The 24,030-nt window shown below is 41.3% G+C and overlaps 1 protein-coding gene across 1 annotated transcript in view; it reads right to left on the reverse strand.

Moving 5' to 3' along the window:
* The window catches only part of LOC126092416 (uncharacterized), a 158,034-nt gene that overhangs the window by 80,775 nt on the left and 53,229 nt on the right, over positions 1-24,030 (reverse strand). Inside the window, exon 5 of the mRNA XM_049908003.1 lies at positions 21,469-21,612. Coding sequence (XP_049763960.1) covers positions 21,469-21,612 — 144 coding nt within the window. The remainder of the gene's footprint in view (positions 1-21,468; positions 21,613-24,030) is intronic.

Consider the following 24,030-nt stretch of genomic DNA (forward strand, 5'->3'; position numbering starts at 1 on the left):
TTTGTATTTCATAACTAAACTTTTTGTTAAACGGCATGAAAAAGGGAAGGATTGTGTGTACAATAGAACTCTCAATAACTAAAATACACCGATAAGATTATTAAAAAAGCATGCATTGACTTTCAAATATGAAATGCAAAAAGAAGACTAAAATAAACAATGAATAATTTCCAATTTTTAGCAAATCCACCATATTAAATTTGGTCTTTCAATACCAGATCAAGGAGGAAGTTTCAATATGGCCTACTTGCCTTCGTATTGTTCCATCCTAGACAATTTAACATTTTTAGTTGCATTTTCACTGCTTGGTTCCACTGCAACCATTTGAAGTAGACTGACTTTACTGGTGGCTACATGGAGCTGCAGGGGGGGGGGGGGGGGGGGCAAGGTGTAAATACTCCCCTCTTCTTGTGGCATTTATTTCTCAGAAAAGATCAACTTTAATAGGGGTTACATTATATAGTTTTTACAGTGCTTTGTTCACAATATAGAAGTAATAAATTGAAATATTATTAAGGATGACAGTCAAAACAGATAACCTCAAGATCTCATGTCTAGTTTTTGCTGATGACCTGACCTTACTGGGAAATTAGCTGCAAGAGGTTTCTACACAACTCCAAGCACTGCATTTAATAGCAGAATAATCAAGTCTACTGATCAACATTGGAAATACCAGATTCATTTCCAGTATTAAAGATACCGTTGCATGATTTCTTCATTCCATCCTAGGACTGGTTTCCGTTGGGAGAATCCAGAGAAAAAGCACATCTCCACCCTCTGCTAATTTTAGGACCATAGCACTTGGCCCCTGTCAGATGTCAAATTTTCCCACGTGAGATAGTGTCAAAAGTTAAGTCAGCATTACAAGAAGTCCAATAAGCTGTTCTGAGGGCCCTACTAGGTGCTGGTGTGGTAAAGACAGGACAATGGGTAACTGATTGCTATCACATACGCTATCTGATCTAAAGTATCTGGACACTTATTAACATACATTAATGTAGCTGTGTTAGCCTTCCCCTTTATGACCTCTTGAATTCCATTGGGGATACTTTCAGTGGGGTGTCAGAATGTCTGTGGAGGAATGACTGCCCATGTTTCCTCAAGAATTGAAACCAGAGAAGGTAATAGTGTTGGGCCATTAGGGTCAGGTGCCAAGTCAATGTTCTAATTCATCCTGAAGGTGTTCCACCCGATTCAAATCAGGACCCTGGGCACTCCAGTCCATTTCAGGAATGCTACTATCCACAAATCATTGCCTCACACAAGCTACTTTATGCGATCGTGCATTGTCATGCTGATACAATCACCGTCTCCAAACTACTACTTGACCCATTCTGATGCCACTGATACTACTGACAACAGAACACTCCCCACTGCCTTTTATACCAGCAGGTCCACATCTCAATACATTTAGTGGCTGATTCCACATTACACACACAGGGGTGTCAAGATACTTTTGATCAAGTAGTGTAGGCTATAAGGCTCTCTTCAATGGAAGGAGAGGAGAAGACCTTTGGGCTATAGACTGGCTGAAAATGTATCACACAACACACTGAAGCAAGTGGAACCAGTGTTACTGAACTGGCATAAATCAAAGTCCAACTTAATTTGTTATATTTGAGTACCTCAGCATGAAATCTCAGCTCTGGTTTCACAAAGAATTGTGGGCAATAAAGTCACCAAATGCAAGGAATGGCATCGGTAGCTCAGAAATCAGGATGGTCATTTCCCTACTGGTGACCTCCCCTCTGGAGGAAGACAGATCTTACAATGGGTAAGTACACTGATGTCCATTTTTGTAAATCCACAACAGACAACTCAGTATTGAATACAACTTGTTCAATGAAGGAGGTCTTGGAAATCAATGTAAAAACACTGATGTCTTTCAGTGCTAGCTCTGTTTTTTACAAGAGGCTCAGTGTTTGCATAGAGTAAGAGTGTGTGGGTGTTACAGTGAAATTAATTAAATGAAGATCTATACTAACTGCTACATAAAATGGCCATAACCATTTTGGTTGAGTGAAGGTGAAAACAGTCATTACAATGCAATTAGATGATATCTGTGGCTGTATCCGGAAGTGGAAATATAGAGGCAAAGAGCCGGGTCCAATTAAGTCTTCTAATTGGTAACTACTGAACTAATCAGTTTGAAAATCACTACATCCTGTAACACTTGACATCCATGCCAGTGGTCACATGATGTTCAGAGATGCAGAGTGTACCAGCTGGATTTGACAACTCTGATTGATAAATGCAAATAAGTTTTTCATTAATTTTACTCCTCAGTACTCAAATACTAATGATCTGGTAAGGATAACCAACATTTAACACTAAACACTAACTATATTACAATTGGTTGGAACTAAAATTTCTGGTGATGGCAAAAAAAGTTTTCAGCTAAGGGCTGTACTGATGCAGAAGGCTTCAATTTTACTGGTTAGTTTGAAAAGGAACTAACCAGTAAAACTGAAGCATTCATGTTGTACCCCGTCAAGACAGATATCCTACCCAAAGTAGTGTTCTGCCGCCCACCCAACATAAGAATATCCTTGTCTGTCCTTACTCCAATCCTCCTCCCAATCCCGCATCTCATGGGTCATTCCCTTATGGTCGACCCAGGTGCGAGACATGTTCCACACATCCCCCCCCCCCCCCCCCCCCACCACTACCACCAACTCCCCTCTCTTATTGCAGTTCAATCACAGACATCTCTTGTCCAATAAAATGCAGAACCATGCTTGAAAGCAGCACGTTACATTTCAGCTATGCTGCAATTACTGTAAAGCATTTTATGTGAGCACGTAAAATAAACCATTCAAGCACTTGAATGGCCACCACTCAACTGCAGCGAACCACAAACTTTACCGTCTAGTTGCCTAACATGCTGTGCACCACAACACTAATGACCAACAGCAGTTTCACTACATGGGCCATCTGGATACTCTCTTCCAGCACAATTTTCTCTTAACTACACAGGTAGGAATTCTCACTCCAGTATATCCTGTGTTCTCTTAACTTTTCTCTCACTGCCTCACCTTACCTTTACCCTTCACTCTTGTGCACACCATTCCTTTCCCATCCCGATAGAGTACTCTTCCTCCTACCAAGCTCCCCCACCCCACCTGCCCAATTCGCTCTAGCTCCCTCCCTCCTCCCTTTCCCTCATGACCTTCCCTCTGAACTCTTTTCATCGTGTTGCACAGACACGGAATCATCTGACAAAATACCTGCCTCACACTATCCAGCTATGCCCCTTCTTGCCTTGTGTGTCCTTCCCTATGCTTTTCCCCCTCCATCTATCTACCCAGGCTAGGCTTTTGATAATCAATACTCAATTATCTGCGTAACTGCTATCACAAGCATGTACATTTGGATGTCTGTGTGATTAAAGGATGTGTGTACTCTTACTAGAAAAAGGGCATGAGCTTGACAGTTGTGTTAACTCTGTTCTATTATGTGTTTTTGTGCACCATGTACCAATACTCTACAGGTAAGTGGTTGCCTTTCCCTTATTTTACATATTTATCCTTTACGTAAATAAGAATATTGTGGTGTGGCAGAAAATGCCACAAAATGGTTCAAATGTTACCTGTCCAAGAGGGAGGAGGGGGGAAGGAAAAAAAAGAAAAGAAAAAAATCAGTCAAAAGGAAAGAATCCTGTATTACGCTATCTGTCTTCATCCAATTGAGATCTATCTACATTTGGTGTCCTGCAAGGTTCCATCTTTGGGCCATTACCTTTTTCTTGTGTGTGCCAACACAAAAACAGTGGAAAATGTGAAACACTAGAACAGTGGGAGGTGTCAGGGGTCAATCCATGTGAAATCACCTGAGTCTCTGCTGGACCATCATAAATTTCAGTGAAATTTTATGTGAACATTCACACATGTTGCCAATGAACACTGGTAAAGCTTAATGTTCATTGAAGTAAGTCTGACAGATACAGTCATTTGTTTGACTCCATGTGTGACTTTGGACAGAGCAAGGATGAATTTCTGGCGACTGAACTGTTATATCTGGGGATACATTTTGGTGCAAGAAATGAAATTTGACCATCTTTTGTAACTTTATGCATCCTCTTGATAATAGTAATGAAAATAACTTGATGAGTGATATTTAGTCAGAAAATTTCAGACAAGGTCGCCCAAAAAATGTCAAAGTTTGGCTTTTTATATCTCAGGAAATAAAGGTATGATGAACATGAAACTTGGTATGTAGTAACCTAACAATACAAGGTTCTCAAATAGAGAGAGTTGTTTAGTACCACTTTCCAATACTGAATAAATTAAGTGCAAAGGCGAAGGTCTCGCAAAAAGGGCGAAGGTCTCGCAAAAAGGGCGAAGGTCTCGCAAAAAGGGCGAAGGTCTCGCAAAAAGGGCGAAGGTCTCGCAAAAAGGGCGAAGGTCTCGCAAAAAGGGCGAAGGTCTCGCAAAAAGGGCGAAGGTCTCGCAAAAAGGGCGAAGGTCTCGCAAAAAGGGCGAAGGTCTCGCAAAAAGGGCGAAGGTCTCGCAAAAAGGGCGAAGGTCTCGCAAAAAGGGCGAAGGTTCCGCAAAAAGGCGAAGGTTTCGCAAAAAGGCGAAGGTTTCGCAAAAAGGCGAAGATTTCGCAAAAAGGTCAAAAATGTGATATTTTCAATTTATTTTGCAAATTACTATTTACTATAAAACTCTCCAAATTGGGCTGATTAGAAAGACAACGGTCTCAAAAGCAAAACAAAGTGTATCTGACTATCCAGTATGGGTTAACAATGCTAAATAATTTGAATCAAAATTGCACATGAAACTTATGTACGTAAACTTCAGATTCTTGTATCTCATTAATACATGCTGATTCCAGCATGGGCTAACAATGCTACATAAACTGAGGCAAAGTAGCCAGAAAGATCGCACTGAGAATAAAGTTTTAACTTAGACTTTTTGTATCTTCTTGATTAATGGAATTATAAACATGAAACTGTACAACAACAACTTAGCAGCATAAGGTTTTCCAATACAAAATATCATTCATGTACTGCTTTCCAAATTTCTACAAAATCAGTTAAAACTTTATTTCCATAAAAATTACAAAAATTGATCACATTCAATCTGCTTTTAAAAAATTTGTTTTCCATAATTGTTTTAAAACTAATAACAACTGGAAAGAGCACATTTTAAAGCATGCAGAAAACCACATTTAATTTTCCACTATGCACTAGCAGTACCTGAAAACAACAGACAAACTGAAGGAATGTACCACAACAGACTACATCCCAGAAACTTTTGCCTGTGTTTCGTTGCCATGTGGTTCCCATTTTTAAACTGGCAAGTAATAACTCACTATATTGTGTTGGCCCATGGTGACATTTTCACTACCTGTTCCAGAGCATGAACTGCCAACTCCATTGCAATACCAGCTATGAGCGCGTTCTTCATCTTTATTCCCATGCCTGTAATTTGGTTTCTTAATTTGGTTCCAAAGACATTAATTATTAGTTTGTTTTTGAAGGTGCTGCTCAGGGGTCTCACTGGGAAAATTTGCTAGCTACATCATGTCCTTTTGTAGCTTTTGTCAGTAGGGCATGTTGCAAACTGTTCATTGTTTAATTATTTCAGATCACCTCCAACTTGATACAGTACCCGTAAATGAGTTTATTCAAAAACTCATTGACTTTTGTTGAATCAAACAAAGACCAGTAAAACCATTTCATAAACATCTCAGCTGCGCAATATAAAAATTAGAATTTTGTCAATCAATGTAGCCACAAAAACGACTTAAACATTGATAAGGAATGTAACATTTTCAACACCAGCCATGGAAAATCTGTGTTTTATGGGACTGGTGGCACAACCAAGTGACTGCCTACTCAACAAGCGTACAAAGCCTGTCAACAAATCAAATACTGATGGCAAAAGATCTATTCAACTTCTGCGACCGAAACTTACATTGCATCAAATATGTATGAGTAAAAGTTCCAAAACAATAAATCTAAGAAAGCAAAAAGTTTCAAGAAATAGAATAGCGAGAAAGCAGCATGGTTGCTGGTATGAGAGAAGATATTATCAAATGGATTTGTAAGCAGACAGGTACCACAACACGGCTTTGAAACCTAAACTATGAAACAATTACAGGCTTGGGGACCTGGATGAAGAGACCTACCTGTGGGTGGTATTTCGTAAACCCTATAGCAATGGGGTTGCCAATTAAGATTTTTGAATGGGTAGTGACATCATCATAGACCAACACAAAATAGTGGGATATTAGTTGTTAATTCAAAAATAGAAACCACATGCAACAAAACACAGACAACAGGTTGCTACAATGAAGTCTGTTGTCATGGTACATTACCTATAATTTGTCCGTCATTTTCAGGTATTGTTAGCACATACTGTAAAATCAAACACGATTTTCTGGATGCTTAAAAACGTGCTCTTTTCAACTGCAGATAATGTGAAATCAATTATTGGAAACAAATTTTCTAAAAGCAAATTGAAGGTGATGAATTTGACATTTTTACTGAAATTGAGTTTGAATTGATTTTGTAGAAATTTGGAAAGCAGAAAAAGAACGATATTTTTTACTGGAAAACCTTAGGTTGTTAGGTAGTAGTTGTCCAGTTTAGTGTTTATCATGCCTTTAATCAACAAGATATAAGAAGCCAAAGTTAAAACTTTATTCACTGTGTGATTTTTCCAGTACTTTGCCTCAATTTATGTAGCATTGTTAGCCCATTCTGGAAATTAAACCCACTGTTCTGGGAGAGCTTAAAACATACGTTTTCAAAAGAGAATGGTTTTGAAACTTTGATAGAAAAATATACCCCATTTTCAACATTTCATAAAAATCACCATCTTTTCGATGAATTTGTAGATTATTGGAAAATAGTAGGTGAAATTTTGCATTTCACATCCTTATGCTACCAAGCTATTGCATATTAAGCTCATGTTCAGCAAGAGTTTACGAGATGTAAGAATCTACAGTTTTTTCATGACGCAAGTTTTATGTCCAGTTAGCCCACATTGGATATTCATGTGCACTTTCTTTTGCAGTTCAAACCATGGTCTTTCTAATGAGCCCAGTTTGGAGAGTTTCATAGTATATAGTTTCTTGCAACATCAAATTGAAAATACCACATTTTTTATCTTTTTACGAAAAAAATTTGCACTTAATTTATTCAGTATTGGAAAGTGTTATATCAATGAAACTTAATATTTGAGATCTTTCCGTTGCTAGGTTGCTTCGCACCAAGTTTCACATTCAACATACCTACATTTCCTGATGTACAAAAAAATCAAACTTTGAAAAAATTTAAATCACCAACAGTTGGGACAGTCCAGCAAAATGTGAACCACTGTCAAACAGGTGCCACAACAGTGGGATGGGTCCTCGCTAAGGATGAGATGACCATGAGTTGGCCAAGTATGGCCAACGCGGAGATTGCAGAGGATGGTCAAGTCCTTGCAAGACACCTGCATGAAGAACCTCCACAGATTCAGTCTCCTTTATCACCCACAGTTTGTATGGTGAAGTCAGAGTGAACCATTCCATATTACAGGCACTGTCCATACAGTCACTGATCGTCCCAGTGTTCAAGGGCACATAGGGAATTCTGGATAGCAATGACCAAGAGATGGCGATGGTAGCACTGGTCGAGAGTTTGCAAACTGCTCCAGGACTCACTGCAGGAACGGATATGATCAAGAGAGATGGCTACCAACTCCACTGTGATAACACGAGAACCATCCAGCAAGGACAGCAGTTTAGTATGTCTCACAAAGTAAAGTCCACACAACTAGCAACCATCGAGCCATCAGCGTAGATAACTTGTGAACCCTAGGATACGCTAAGGATGGAGAAAAATTGGCAGTGTAAGGCCTCAGGATGAACAGAGTCCTTCAGACCTTGTGATAGGTCAAGACTAAGCGGTAGCCGAGGGATGCACCACAAGGATGGGCCCGGAGGAGATGTAGAAGAGGAAACAACTGCAATTCAGAGAGGGCAGACCAAATATGGATTGTGATTGTAATGCCTTATCTGTGTCGCCGTTGCGGGAGATGGATTACTGTATTTGGAAAGGGGAGATGGTAATTTAGATGCAAAAGAATGTGTGTAGCATAAATGACAAGCTGTTGTTGGCACTTTATCTGCAAAGGAGAGAGGAGGAGGAGGATATTGGTGTTTAACGTCCCGTCGACAACGAGGTCATTAGAGACGGAGCACAAGCTCGGATTAGGGAAGGATGGGAAAGGAAGTCGGCCGTGCCCTTTCAAAGAAACCATCCCGGCATTTGCCTGATGTGATCTAGGGAAATCACGGAAAACCTAAATCAGGATGGCAGAACGCGGGATTGAACCGTCGTTCTCCCGAATGCGAGTCCAGTGTGCTAACCACTGCGCCACCTCGCTCGGTATCTGCAAAGGAGGGACCCCAGCCTCCATGTGTAAGCTGTTCACACGGCTAATTCAAAAGGTTCCCATCACAAGTCGAACCCCGCAGTGGTGTATCAGATCCAGTACCTGCACAGCTGAGGTAAATGTTGAAACGTATATCATACCCTCACAATCGAGGCAGGATTGTATCAGGGCTTTGTAAAGCTGCAGGAAGGTAGTGTGATCTGCATACCAGCTGGTGTTACTTATGCAGTGAAGTGTATTAAAGTGCAACCAGCACTTTCACTTAAGCTGGCAAAGATAGGGTATCAACGTCAACCGAGAATCGAAGATCAGTCTTAAAAAGTGGTAATTCTCCAACACATTGAGTAGTTGGTCATCGAGGTAAAGTTCTGGTTGTGGGTGAATGGTGTGACATCAACAAAAGTGCATGACGCGAGTCTTGGCAGCAGAAAATTGAAAGCCATGGGCGAGGGCCTATGCCTGTGCCTTTTGTATTCCGTCCTGTAGTTGAAGTTCAGCAACACTCAAACTAGAGGAGGAAACGTAGAGGCAAAAGTCACCAGCATACAAGCAAGCTGATACTGAGGACCCCACAGCTGCTGCTAGACCACTGATGGTTACTAGAAAGAGGGACACTCGGTATAGAGCCCTGTGGGACCCATTCACTTGGTTATGGGGGGTACTGTGGGAAGCACCAACTCTGACCGAGAACATGCATTGCGACAAAGTTCTGGATGAAAATCAGGAGCAGATCTTTGAGACACCATTCATGTAAGGTAGCAAGGATGTGGTGTCACGATGTGGTGTTACAAGCCTTTTGCAGGTCGAAGAAAACAGCTATAAGGTGTTGATGTGGGGCAAAAGCTGTTCAGCTGGCACACTCTAGGTAAACCAGATTATCATTAGTGGGACAGCCTTGGCAAAAACCACCCTGGGGTTGAGCCAGAAGACCCCAAGACTCATGAAGCCAACATAGCTGCTGGATCACCATGCATTCAAGCAACTTACAGGAACATTGGTGAGACTTACTGGGTGATAACTTTACACCTCTTACAGGATGCGTACCCGGTATCAGTACTGGAAGAATGATGCTTTTTCGCCATTGCAATGGGAACTCGCCTTCACTCCATATGCAGTTAAAGATGGTAAGGATGGTATCACGGTAACAACCTACCAGTAGGGATACTTGATCATTAGGTTAGAGAGGCATTCTGGCCCTGGGGCTATCAGGGCACTGGGGTATGACACTGACGAATTCCCACTCGCTGAATGGAGCATTACATGGCTCCAAGTGGCGTGTAATAAAAATAATTGCTTTCGCTACAACCACTGTTTTAGGACACAAAAGGCAGGTTGATATTTCTCAGAAACTGACAATTGAGCGTAGTGCAGAGCAAAATGTTCCACGACAACGTCTGGGCCAGTGTAGACAGTGCCACTCAAGGTAATACCAGATACACCTACAGGTGTCTAGTAGCCATAGAGATGTCTGATATTAGCTTGAACCCGGTAAGGAGAAGAAGGTGGTCTGATGGTTAAACGTACCATTCACAGCATTCTCACCTCTGTCTTTTTATCAGCCACTTAAAGCTGATAAGGTGCTCCACCGATGGGCACTGCTTATGGTACTGGAGAGCCTGACTACGATCTCAAATGGGCTCTGCAATATCTGAGGACCACCAAGATTTTGTCCTCTGTTGGGGGAGGCCTGAGAAACGGGGGATTACTAAATCAGCTGTCAAAAGAAAGGCTGTAGTTGTATTCTGGACTGCCTCATCAGTATCTCCATGTGGCGGGGAGCCAAAGTCGACAGTAGAAGCAAAAGAAATCCCGTCAGCATTGTTGAGAGCCCATCTGCCAAGGTGCCCAGGGGAATGATACTGAGGTAGGGACAGGAAGATCAGGAAGTGGTCACTACCACACAGGTCATCGTGGATCCTCCAGTGGATGGATGGGAGAAGACAAGGGGTGAAAATTGAAAGGTCTTTGAGGTCTTTATAGCGGCCAGTGACCAGGGTTCCACCCCACAAAGCGTTAAGGGATTTGAATGCGCCCAAGATTAGGAAAGGTGGGGGCATTCGAGGGAGGGGGGGGGGGGGGGGGGGGATGAGAAACCAATGGGAACCAATGCAAACACAAACAGTATGTTCTGAGACACGTCACCACCAAGAGGAAAGTAAACACTTCAGATGGTAATATCCTAAGCTGCACTTACCAAACAGCCACAGCCTCCAAAGAGGTATTAAGAGGTATGAGTGTCTAGAACATACGTGCAAACTCCGCCCCACACCCTGCCAGAGGCAGCAAGATTCTTACAATATCCCCAGTATCCACAAAGGACTGGGGTCTGTGTTGCTGGAAACACAATGGGGTCTGTGTTGCTGGAAAAACAATCTCCTTAAGGGGAATGCAGAAGGCGTGTCTAAAAGATGTCTAGCTCAGCCAGGTGGTGGAAAAAAATGCTAGAATTCCATTGGACAATAATGACATCAAGTACAGTAAGGCCATGAAGTTATGCCTTAAAGTCACCTGCTGCCACTGGTTGAGGGGTTATGGCATCAATATACATAGGTTCTGGTTTCTGTTGTTTGGTGCAAACTGGGGCTTCAGGGGTCACTGGAATCTCCGCCTTGGCCACAGGACTGGAACAGGCAGTATCTGGTGGGATGGGGGCCCCCAGAATGTTGTCCTCCTTGGAGGACTTTTCCTTGTCTTTCCTCTCCTTAGAGGGTTTTTGTGATTGCAAGGGCTTCTCTGAATCAGTTTAAGGCAAAGAGCTCAATCATGAAGCACTGTGACCAGCAGCCTGTGGCTCCTTCAGGGGGGGAGGTATACGGAGTGTTTGCATGTAGCGCTCATCCACAATCTCTAAAGAATGGGCTAGCATAGCTGTGGGAAGAGAATATTTTAGGGTATTATCTCCCTGCATTAGGAGAGGACTGTCCTTTCGTAGAGACTGCAGCGGCTCTATGGCCACCAGCGGGAAATAACTTCATCCGTTTCATTTGCGGCAGATCTGCCATGGTGCTGCCTGCTCCTAACGGTTGCCACCCAGCTTCGGCATGGCTACCTGGCCAGCGACCCATTGCTCGGAGGGCCCCGTCACACACATTACATGAAAGGTGGAAACTTTACACCCAGAAATAAACCAGGTGGCACCAAGAAAACCATTTGATGGAGGGACAGAAGGAGAAAGGGATAGTAGAAGTAAAAGCATGCAGCACAGAAAGGAAATAATGCTGCAAAGGCTGGGGCTCTGTGGTAGCCAAACACAAGGCCCAGAAATGTGACTTCTAAAGTACCTAACATTTCTACATTTATTCCATTTGATTGTTTCGAAACATCAAAATAAAACTTCGAATATTGGTATATTTCACACACATTTGTCGCAGATGGCCATATTGCTTTTTTCTCAAATGCCATTGGTCTCATTTTCTTTGTGTATACAACTTGACACTTCTTTCACTGTTTTATTTGTCTGGTCCTGTGGCCCTGCCTTTGTTCAATTAGCTTTCTTGGTCCTGTCTGGCTCTTTGTCGTCTCCCATGTGTAAGATCATCTGAAGAACAAATGCCTTCCCTTCAGATTATTTTTGGTTATTTGATTGTAGATGATGCATGCATTTACTGTTTCCATATCTAGGTTATTGTAGAAGACATGTCAGCCATCTCTTAAAAGCAATCTTATATGAATCTTTATGAATTGTTTTATTTACACCCACAACATGCTTTGTAGCATTTCTTCTTTCCTTATCCCCTCAGTTCTATTTAGTGTCCAGAAAATAATGATATTCTTGCTTTTCTTCCCTTCGTACACTGTTAGGGTGCAACCTGGCTTATTCCTCTTCTTCAATATGATGATACAATGTGAGTCAGAACAGTTGTTCACACAGTTGGGGAGATTTCAGCAACTATTTTTCATTGTCCCCACAAATAACTTTTCTTCTGTTGAATTTTCTCGGTAAGATGAAAGGATGTGAAAGAGTTGTTCGTTGTCAGAATTCTTCCTCGGTTTAGAAATGGCTCCATGAGGAAATGGACAACATACTCTTCCAGTGTCTGGTTGTCTGGCTGGAGTTTTTATGTGCCAAGATATGGGAAGAAACTGCAAATGTATTTTGATGCCATGTCTGCAGCTGTCCAAAATTTGAATCAGTTTCTCTACTGTCATGTTTTCTAATATTCTAGAGAAACACTTTCATAAAGACTGTCAAATTTCATAAATAAATATAATATACTATCAGCATCTCAATATGGTTTTAGGAGAAATCACTCTACTGAAACAGCAACCTTTCCCTTTCTGTATGAACTCTACAAGCCCTAGATATGCAGGAACATACCTCAAGTAACTTCCTAGACTTGTCAAAAGCATCTGATACAATCAATCATGATAAATTATTAGGTAAGATTCGGAACTGGGGTATTAGGGGAACAGTGCATAACTGAATTAAATCATACCTCCATGAAATAAAACAGCTCAGTGATATCACATGAAGTAAATGGGACAGTCAAAACTCGTCAATCAGATTTATTAGTGGTCAAACATGGAGTTCCCTAAGGTTCCATATTGGGTCCAATTCTGTTCTTACTACATGTAAATGATTTACATATGTTGTTGTGGTCTTCAGTCCTGAGACTGGTTTGATGCAGCTCTCCATGCTACTCTATGCTGTGCAAGCTGCTTCACCTCCCAGTACCTAATGCAGCCTACATCCTTCTGAATCTGCTTAGTGTATTCATCTCTCGGTCTCCCTCTACGATTTTTACCCTCCACGCTGCCCTCCAATACTAAATTGGTGATCCCTCCATGCCTCAGAACATGTCCTACCAACATATCCCTTCTAGTCAAGTTGTGCCACAAATTTCTCTCCTCTCCTCTCCAACTCTATTCAATACCTCCACATTAGTTATGTGATCTACCCATCTAATCTTCAGCATTCTTCTGTAGCACCACATTTCAAAAGCTTCTATTCTCTTCTTGTGCAAACTAGTTATCGTCCATGTTTCACTTCCACACACGGCTAAACTCCATACAAATACTTTCAGAAACAACTTCCTGGCACTTAAATCTATACTCAATGTTAACAAATTTATCTTCTTCAGAAACGCTTTCCTTGCCATTGCCAGGCTACATTTTATATCCTCTCTACTTCGACCATCATCAGTTATTTTGCTCCCCAAATAGCAAAACTCCTTTACTACTTTAAGTGTCTCATTTCCTAATCTAATTCCCTCAGCATCACCCGATTTAATTCGACTACATTCCATTATCCTCGTTTTGCTTTTGTTGATGTTCATCTTATATCCTCCTTTCAAGACACTGTCCATTCCGTTCAGCTGCTCTTCCAAGTTTTTTGCCGTCTCTGACAGAATTACAATATCATCGGCGAACCTCACAGTTTTTATTTCTTCTCCATGGATTTTAATACCTACTCCGAATTTTTCTTTTGTTTCCTTTACTGCTTGCTCAATATACAGATTAAACAACATCGGGGAGAGGCTACAACCCTGTCTCACTCCCTTCCCAACCACTGCTTCCCTTTCATGTCCTTCGACTCTTATAATTGCCCTCTGGTTTCTGTACAAATTGAAAATAGCCTTTTGCTCCCTGTATTTTACCCCTGCCACCTTCAGAATTTGAAAGAGAGTATTCCAATCAACATTGTCAAAAGCTTTCTCTAAGTCTACAAATGCTAGAAATGTAGGTTTGCCTTTTCTTAATCTAGCTTCTAAGGTAAGTCGTAGGGTAAATATTGCCTCACGTGTTGCCATATTTCTGCGGAATTCAAACTGATCTTCCCCGAGGTCGACTTCTACCAGTTTTTCCATTCGTCTGTAAAGAATTCGCGTTAGTATTTTGCAGCCGTGACTTATTAAACTGATAGTTCAGTAATTTTCACAACTATCAATGCCTGCTTTCTTTGGGATTGGAATTATTATATTCTTCTTGAAGTCTGAGGGTATTTCACCTGTCTCATACTTTTGCCAGGACCATCTCTCCCAAGGCCCAAGGCCGTCAGTAGTTCTAATGGAATGTTGTCTACTCACGGGGCCTTGTTTCGACTTAGGTCTTTTAGTGCTCTATCAAACTCTTCACGCAGTATCATATCTCCCATTTCATCTTCATCTACATCCTCTTCCATTTCTACAACATTGCCCTCAAGTACATCGCCCTTGTATAGACCCTGTATACAGGGTGTTACAAAAAGGTACGGCCAAACATTCCTCACATACAAATAAAGAAAAGATGTTATGTGGACATGTGTCCATAAACGCTTAATTTCCATGTTAGAGCTCATTTTAGTTTCGTCAGTATGTACTGTACTTCCTCGATTCACCACCATTTGGCCCAATTGAAGGAAGGTAATGTTGACTTCGGTGCTTGTGTTGACATGCGACTCATTGCTCTACAGTACTAGCATCAAGCACATCGGTATGTAGCATCAACAAGTTAGTGTTCATCATGAACGTGGTTTTGCAGTCAGTGCAATGTTTACAAATGCGGAGTTGGCAGATGCCCATTTGATGTATGGATTAGCACGGGGCAATAGCCGTGGCGCGGTACGTTTGTATCTAGACAGATTTCCAGAATGAAGGTGTCCCGACAGGAAGATGTTCGAAGCAATTGATCGGCGTCTTAGGGAGCATGGAACATTCCAGCCTATGACTGGGGAAGACCTAGAACGACGAGGACACCTGCAGTGGACGAGGCAATTCTTCGTGCAGTTGACGATAACCCTAATGTCAGCATCAGGGAAGTTGCTGCTGTACAAGGTAACGTTGACCACGTCACTGTATGGAGAGTGCTACGGGAGAACCAGTTGTTTCCGTACCATGTACAGTGTGTGCAGGCACTATCAGCACCTGAGTGGCCTCCACGGGTACACTTCTGCGAATGGTTCATCCAACAATGTGTCAATCCTCATATCAGTGCAAATGTTCTCTTTACAGATGAGGCTTCATTCCAATGTGATCAAATTGTAAATTTTCACAATAAACATGTGTGGGCTGACGAGAATCCGCACGCAATTGTGCAATCACGTCAACAACACAGATTTTCTGTGAATGTTTGGGCAGGCATTGTTGGTGATGTCTTGATTGGGCCCCATGTTGTTCTAACTACGCTCAATGGAGCACATTATCATGATTTCATATGGGATACTCTACCTGTGCTGCTAGAACATGTGCCTTTACAAGTACGACAACATGTGGTTCATGCACGACGGAGCTCCTGCACATTTCAGTTGAAGTGTTCATATGCTTCTCAAAAACAGATTCCGCGACCGATGGATTGGTAGAGGCAGACCAATTCCATGGCCTCCATGCTCTCCTGACCTCAACCCTCTTGACTTTTGTTTATGGGGGGCATTTGAAAGCTCTTGTCTACGCAACCCCGGTACCAAATGTAGAGACTCTTCGTGCTCGTATTGTGGACGGCTGTGGTACAATACGCCATTCTCCAGGGCTGCATCAGCGCATCAGGGATTCCATGCGACGGGGGGTGGATGCATGTATCCTCGCTAACAGAGGACATTTTGAACATTTCCTGTAACAAAGTGCTTGAAGTCACACTGGTACGTTCTGTTGCTGTGTGTTTCCATTCCATGATTAATGTGTTTTGAAGAGAAGTAATAAAATGAGCTCTAACATGGAAAGTAAGTGTTTCCGGACACATGTCCACATAACATATTTTCTTTCTTTGTGTGTGAGGAATATTTCCTGAAAGTTCGGCTGTGCCTTTTTGTAACACCCTGCATACTCCTTCCACCTTTCTGCTTTCCCTTCTTTGCTTAGAACTGGGTTTCCATCTGAGCTCTTGATATTCATACAAGTGGTTCTCTTTTCTCCAAAGGTCTTTAATTTTCCTGTAGGCAGTATCTATCTTACTCCTAGTGAGATAAGCCTCTACATCCTTACATTTGTCCTCTAGCCATCCCTGCTTAGCCATTTTGCACTTCCTGTCGATCTCGTTTTTGAGACGTTTGTATTCCTTTTTGCCTGTTTCATTTACTGCATTTTTATATTTTCTCCTTTTGTCAATTAAATTCAATATTTCTTCTGTCACCCAAGGATTTCTTTCTACTAGCCCTCGTCTTTTTACCTCCTTGATCCTCTGCTGCCTTCACTATTTCACCCCTCAAAGCTACCCATTCTTCTTCTGTGTTTCTTTCCCCCATTCTTCTCAATTGTTCCCTTATGCTCTCCCTGAAACTCTGTGCAACCTCTGGTTTAGTCAGTTTATCCAGGTCCCATCTCCTTAAATTCCCACCTTTTTGCAGTTTCTTCAGTTTTAATCTACAGTTCATAACATCTGCTCCTGGAAATGCCTTACAATTTAAAACCTGGTTCCTAAATCTCTGTCTAACCATTATTTAATCTATCTGAAACTGTCTGTACCTCCAGGCTTCTTCCATGTATACAACCTACTTTTATGATTCTTGAACCAAGTGTTAGCTATGATGAAGTTGTCCTCTGTGCAAAATTCCACCAGGCGGCTTCCTCTTTCATTTCTTACCCCCAATCCATATTCACCTACTACATTTCCTTCTTATTTTTCCTACTCTCGAATTCCAGTCACCCATGACTATTAAATTTTCGTCTGCCTTCACTATCTGAATAATTTCTTTTATCTCGTCATACATTTCCTCAATTTCTTCGTCATCTGCAGAGTGAGTTGGCATACAGACTTCTACTACTGTCGTAAGCGTGGGCTTCGTGTCTATCTAGGCCAGAACAATTCGTTCGCTGTGCTGTTTGTAGTGGCTTACCCGCATTCCTATTGTTTTCCTCCTGCTACCGAACTTCACTAATTCCCACTATATCTAACTATAACCTATCCATTTCCCTTTTTACATTTTCTACCCTACCTGCCCGACTAAGGGATCTGATATTCCACGCTCCAATCCATAGAATGCCAATTTTCTTTCTCCTGATAACGACATCCTCCTGAGTAACCCCTCCCGGAGATCCGAATGGGGGACTATTTTACCTCTGGAATATTTTACCCAAGAGGACGCCATCATCATTTATCCATACAGTTAAGCTGCATGCCCTTGGGAAAAGTTACGGCCGTACAGTACCATTTACATATAAACAGTAAAAACATTAAGCTATATCAATTTGCAGGTGACATCTACATCTACACCTACATTTATACTCCGCAAGACACCCAACGGTGTGTGGAGGAGGGCACTTTACGTGCCACTGTCATTACCTCCCTTTTCTGTTCCAGTCGCGTATGGTTCGCGGGAAGAACGACTGTCGGAAAGCCTCCGTGCGCGCTCGAATCTCTCTAATTTTACATTCGTGATCTCCTCGGGAGGTATAAGTAGGGGGAAGCAATATATTAGATACCTCATCCAGAAACGCACCCTCTCGAAACCTGGCGAGCAAGCTACACCGCGATGCAGAGCGCCTCTCTTGCAGAATCTGCCACTTGAGTTTGCTAAACATCTCCGTAACGCTATCACGGTTACCAAATAACCCTGTGACGAAACGCAGCGCTCTTCTTTGGATCTTCTCTATCTCCTCCGTCAACCCGATCTGGTACAGATCCCGCACTGATGAGCAATACTCAAGTATAGGTCGAACGAGTTTTTAGTAAGCCACCTCCTTCGTTGATGGGCTACGTTTTCTAAGGACTCTCCCAATGAATCTCAAACTGGTACCCAACTTACCAGCAATTAATTTTATATGATCATTCCACTTCAAATCGTTCCGCACGCATACTCCCAGATATTTTACAGAAGTAACTGCTACCAGTGTTTGTTCCGCTATCATATAATCATACAATAAAGGATCCTTCTTTCTATGCATTCGCAATACATTACATTTGTCTATGTTAAGTGTCAGTTGCCACTCCCTGCACCAAGTGCCTATCCGCTGCAGATCTTCCTGCATTTCGCTACAATTTTCTAATGCTGCAACTTCTCTGTATACTACAGCATCATCCACGAAAAGCCGCATGGAACTTCCGACACTATCTACTACGTCATTTATACATATTGCTAAAAGCAATGGTCCCATAACACTCCCCTGTGGCACACCAGAGGTTGCTTTAACGTCTGAAGATGTCTCTCCATTTAGAACAACATGCTGTGTTCTGTTTGCTAAAAACTCTTCAATCCAGCCACACAGCTGGTCTGATATTCCGTAGGCTCTTACTTTGTTTATCAGGCGACAGTGCAGAACTGTATCTAACGCCTTCCGGAAGTCAAGAAAAAGAGCATCTACCTGGGAGCCTGTATCTAATATTTTCTGGGTCTCATGAACAAATAAAGCGAGTTGGGTCTCGCACGATCGCTATTTCTGGAATCCATGTTATTCCTACAGAGTAGATTTTGAGTTTCCAAAAACGACATGATACTCGAGCAAAAAACATGTTCTAAAATTCTGCAACAGATCGACGTCAGAGATATAGGTCTATAGTTTTGCGCATCTGCTCGACGACCCTTTTTGAAAACTGGGACTACCTGTGCATTTTTCCAATCATTTGGAACCTTCCGTTCCTCTAGAGACTTGCAGTACACGGCTGTTAGAAGGGGGGCAAGTTATTTCGTGTACTGTGTGTAGAATCTAATTGGTATCCCATCAGGTCCAGTGGACTTTCCTCTGTTGAGTGATTCCAGTTGCTTTTCTATTCCTTGGACACTTATTTCGATGTCACACTTATTTCGATGTCAGCCATTTTTTCGTTTGTGCGAGGATTTAGAGAAATAACTGCAGTGTGGTCTTCCCCTGTGAAACAGCTTTGGAAAAAGGTGTTTAGTATTTCAGCTTTACGCATGTCATCCTCTGTTTCAACGCCATCATCATCCCGGAGTGTCTGGATATGCTGTTTCGAGCCACTTGCTGATTTAACGTAAGACCAGAACTTCCTAGGATTTTCTGTCAAGTCAGTACATAGAATTTTACTTTTGAATTCACTGAACGCTTCACACATAGCCCTCCTTACGCTAACTTTGACATCGTGTAGCTTCCGTTCGTCAGAGGTTTTGGTTGCGTTTAAACTTGGAGTGAAGCTCTCTTTGCTTTCACAGTAGTTTCCTAACTTTGTTGTTGAACCACGGTGGGTTTTTCCCGTCCCTCACAGTTTTACTCGGCACGTACCTGTCTAAAACGCATTTTACGATTGCCTTGAACTTTTTCCATAAACACTCAACATTGTCAGTGTCGGAACAGAAATTTTCTGTTTTCATCTGTTAGGTAGTCTGAAATCTGCCTTATATTACTCTTGCTAAACAGATAAACCTTACTCCCTTTTTTATATTCCTATTAACTTCCATATTCAGGGATGCTGCCTTATGATCACCGATTCCCTGTTCTGCACTTAGAGAGTCGAAAAGTTCGGGTCTGTTTGTTATCAGTAGGTCCAAGATGTTATCTCCACGAGTCGGTTCTCTGTTTAATTGCTCGAGGTAATTTTCGGATAGTGCACTCAGTATAATGTCACTCGATGCTCTGTCCCTACCACCCGTCCTAAACATCTGAGTGTCCCGGTCTATATCTGGTAAATTGAAATCTCCACCTAAGACTATAACATGCTGAGAAAATTTATGTGAAATGTATTCCAAATTTTCTCTCAGTTGTTCTGCCACTAATGCTGCTGAGTTGGGAGGTCGGTAAAAGGAGCCAATTATTAACCTAGCTCGGTTGTTGAGCGTAACCTCCACCCATAATAATTCACAGGAACCATCCACTTCTACATCACTACAGGATAAACTACTACTAACAGCGGCAAACACGCCACCACCAGTTGCATGCAATCTATCCTTTCTAAACACCGTCTGTGCCTTTGTAAAAGGCAGAATTTATCTCAGCATCTTAATTACAGGAAGTAGCCAAACTTTGAAAATGACATCAAGATCTTCACAGATAAGATATTACAGTGCTTCGATGCAAACAGTTTGTTTATAAATCTGGAAAAAAAAAAAAAAACTACTGCAATGGATATTTTCACCACCCAGGAAAGGACACCCACTAATCCTCCTGCAAGAGTAAGTGGACAAAAAAATTGAAAAACAGAGAGAGTACAAAATTTCTCAGTAAATGGATTCAACACCACATGAAATGGGATACACATGTGGACTATGTGAACAAAAAACTGAGCAAAACGTGTTTTGTAATGAGAGTAATAAGAAACTATTCTATATGATAATCTCAGGACCATATATTTTGCTTGCATTCATTCAATATTGAAATATGGTGTACTGTTTTGAGGAAATTGTGGAGTTAGTCAGAAATCATTTAGATTGCAGAAAAATATTGTTAGATTAATGGAAGGATTGGCCCTGAGATCAGGCAAACCACTATTTAGGAAAAATAAAATACTACCATTTCCATTAATTTATATACTTGAACATATATTTATTATATAAGAAAAACTAAACAGTAGCAGTCCAAGCATCACCCGTAATGAATCTGTACATAGCTACCACACAAGGCAAATAAATGATGTACATGTACAACAGACAAACACAGCACTACTACAGAGGTACTCCACCCTGCTGTCAAGCTGTACAATACACTGCCCAAATCCACAAAAATAATAATGGACTTGAACAAGTTCAAATCAACTGTGAAGGATTACTTGATCGAGCACTGCTTCTATACAGTAAGGGAACACATAGAAAAACAAAACTGCCTCACCAATTAACAGTTTTTTAAAATGTTTAGTGTAAGAAAAATATTGTATAATTTTATCTTTCTTTGACATGATGTCTGAAAAAATGAGAAAAAAATCAAGGAATGTATATTGTAATTAATGAATGGTCCAATATCTTTTGTACACTGTACAGTACTAGATTCACAGGAACAATAAATAAATATATGTATAATCTGTCTAAACATTCTCCTTTATCGCTTTCCTGTATCTGTATCTATACATTTCAATTTCATATTTATATATACCACGTCATGTTTCATTTATTTTCCTAATTTCTGTCTACCCGCATCACACTTTAGGACTGCATTACATCTTTTATATCAGCAGCACAATAACATAACTAACAGTTTTTAGAGTGGGACATAATGACTTATCGTACATAATTCCACTGCTAATGGAGTTCTATTTTTAAAAAAATTATGAATACAACACTCACAATGACAGCTGTTGTATCATGAGGTGGTTTCTTCACTGGCTGGTTCCACTTTAATTTCACTGTAACATTTGTGTTCTCACTGTTCTCATGGATTGAGTTCATATTTGTATTTACATCACAGGTAGCAACAACATGACACTTTGGCTGTAACAAATGCAATAAATCATAAAAATTCTGTATTTTGATGCCAACTGAAGAGAATACTGACAGTTTTAGATCCAAACAATTTGATGTTTAAGAAGCAAGGAATCAAGAGGTTTCTGCACTTCTAATTGTTTTGCTTTTCTCTAAATACACATAAATTAATTCCCTGCAGTGGCAAACTACAATTTTGGTATGACAATAGCTTACAAGTTTGCACATAAGGATAAAAGATCAGCACCATAAGAATTTACAATGCTCTAACAGTAGCTTCTATATGTTAAAAGTAATCGTGAGAAATCGGAAAAGCTCAACAATGACAAAATTAAATTTATCTAAATCTGCCTTTCATCCATGTGAATCCATCTGTGTCTGACAGTTGGAATTTCTAAGCAAGAATGTCATATTTAATCAGTAAAACCACAGTTCAAAATTTTTCATTGCATGCCAATTACACCACCTTGTTTTCAGTCTCATGTATTTCTCTCACAAAGGTTCCTTTGACTCCTCTGGAATGTCTTATTTTAAGGCTGTATGCTTTATCTGTAGTTTCTTTTATTATTAGAATTCATCTGCCAGCCTGTGCAAAAATTAGCCTAAAGTGGTGCTTGTATAGTTTAGTTCTCTGACCAGTGGCCAATGTGACACAAAAATCCTAGCTTGGATGAGACTTGTTGCCTCATCAATTTTTTCTAATACTTTTGCTTCCTAAACTCAATTCCAATGAAAAGATTTCTCATTTAAATCAATGAGCAAATTTGGTAAATTCCAAGTTGTAAAATGTCTCATTTATTAACTCACTGCAATAACGTTACATTTCATACGTGAAGTGAGCTACAATTAACACAGAGAAATAGGCAGCACAAAGAAATATGTACGGCTTTTCAGTGATATTTACCGCCATATGTTTTAGAAAGTAAGGAAGTTCATGTTTGCGAGAAAAAACAAGGATGATCTACACTCAACATTCTTCAATGACACTGTCAGACTCGGTACAAGTTCTGACATGGGGAGGGGGAAAGGCACACAAGCAGAGGTTGCACAAGGGACTGGAGAAGACCCATAAAGCTTTTCTTCATAGTTTTGGAACAAAACATCAAATTTTGAAAACAAGACAGGCAGTGAAGTGTTTTTCTACACAGAAAGATAGATTAAACAGTTGCTACTTGAATTCAGATATTTCAAGAACAGAAAGCAGAACTGATGAATACCCACTTTAAAATGATATCAAAAGTCCTGGGTGGAATGCAAATAATGGAAAGGTAAGCACTCACCATACAGTTGAGGCATTGAATGGTCAAGAGAGACATAAGCAAGAAAAAAAACAATGAGCCTTTGGATTACATCCTTCTACGACTAACAAAAAAATGTATATGTATGGTTAATTTTTCTGTCCCGCTACAATTTCCAGTGCATCTGATCAAGATCTCCTTTAAACTAACATTTGTTGAGTGGTAGGTAAGATAGGTAAATAAATTAGTGAAATCAATGTGAAGTGAAGTAGAAATTAGAAAATAAAGGAAAAACTTAGTTTAGTTTAGAAGAATTCACACTGGCAAACAGCGGGCAGAGCAGAAGAGGCAATGACCGTGAAGTCAGTACGTTCAGGAGAAGCCATCGCCCTCCCCACATAAGCGGACGCTGTTGATTCAGCCATCAGGGCATTGCCCGACTGGCTCACATATTTCTCAATTGTCACGTGATCAAAGGCCCTCGCCTAGATTCCAAGAGCCAATGACCGACGTTAAGAAGATTCTCTGACAAGCTTTTCAACGTGACAGAAGAGGCAATGATCGTGAAGTCGTTCACCTCCAGTGAACTGAAGTAAATAAATACGTGAGACGCAGTGGGCCCAACAGTAGTTTTCAGTTCCAGTACAGTTCAGTTGGCGCTGAAGACCGTCATGCAGGAAGAGACTACATCGTACACAGAAGCACCAAGTCTGCCGCTGTTATGGAATAGCAAGCAGCAGCCTCACCGCCAGAAGACAGAAGTTAGAAGGTATTGAAGATTGATTTTACGTACCCGGGTGACTCGTGAGGACGGAAAGGAGACGGCCTCGCATCAGCAGTCACCTGTGAGCTAGTAATGAAGATCTGACAGCCGAAGACTGGCAAGCTGGAGTCTGTTGTTCGAGTCCGGGACACTGGCCTTCCCCCGCTCCGCTGGCTGACGCACAACACTGACAAATGTGGCCACATAGAGAAGACAAACACTGTAACGCCACATCCAACGTATCACCACACGATTCACAACTTCGTTCTCAATAGTTAAACGGGCCACAGCATGATGCGCGTCTCCGTCAACTGGGCAAGGCAACGACACGAGATACACACCACCAGACGTAATCAGACGCCGCCGCCGCCGCCGCCGCCGCAGCAGAAGGCTTCGCAAACAACACAGCTGCCGCTCTCCCAGCCA

Source organism: Schistocerca cancellata, chromosome 7 (genome assembly GCF_023864275.1).
Source record: "Schistocerca cancellata isolate TAMUIC-IGC-003103 chromosome 7, iqSchCanc2.1, whole genome shotgun sequence".
Taxonomy (NCBI): domain Eukaryota; kingdom Metazoa; phylum Arthropoda; class Insecta; order Orthoptera; family Acrididae; genus Schistocerca; species Schistocerca cancellata.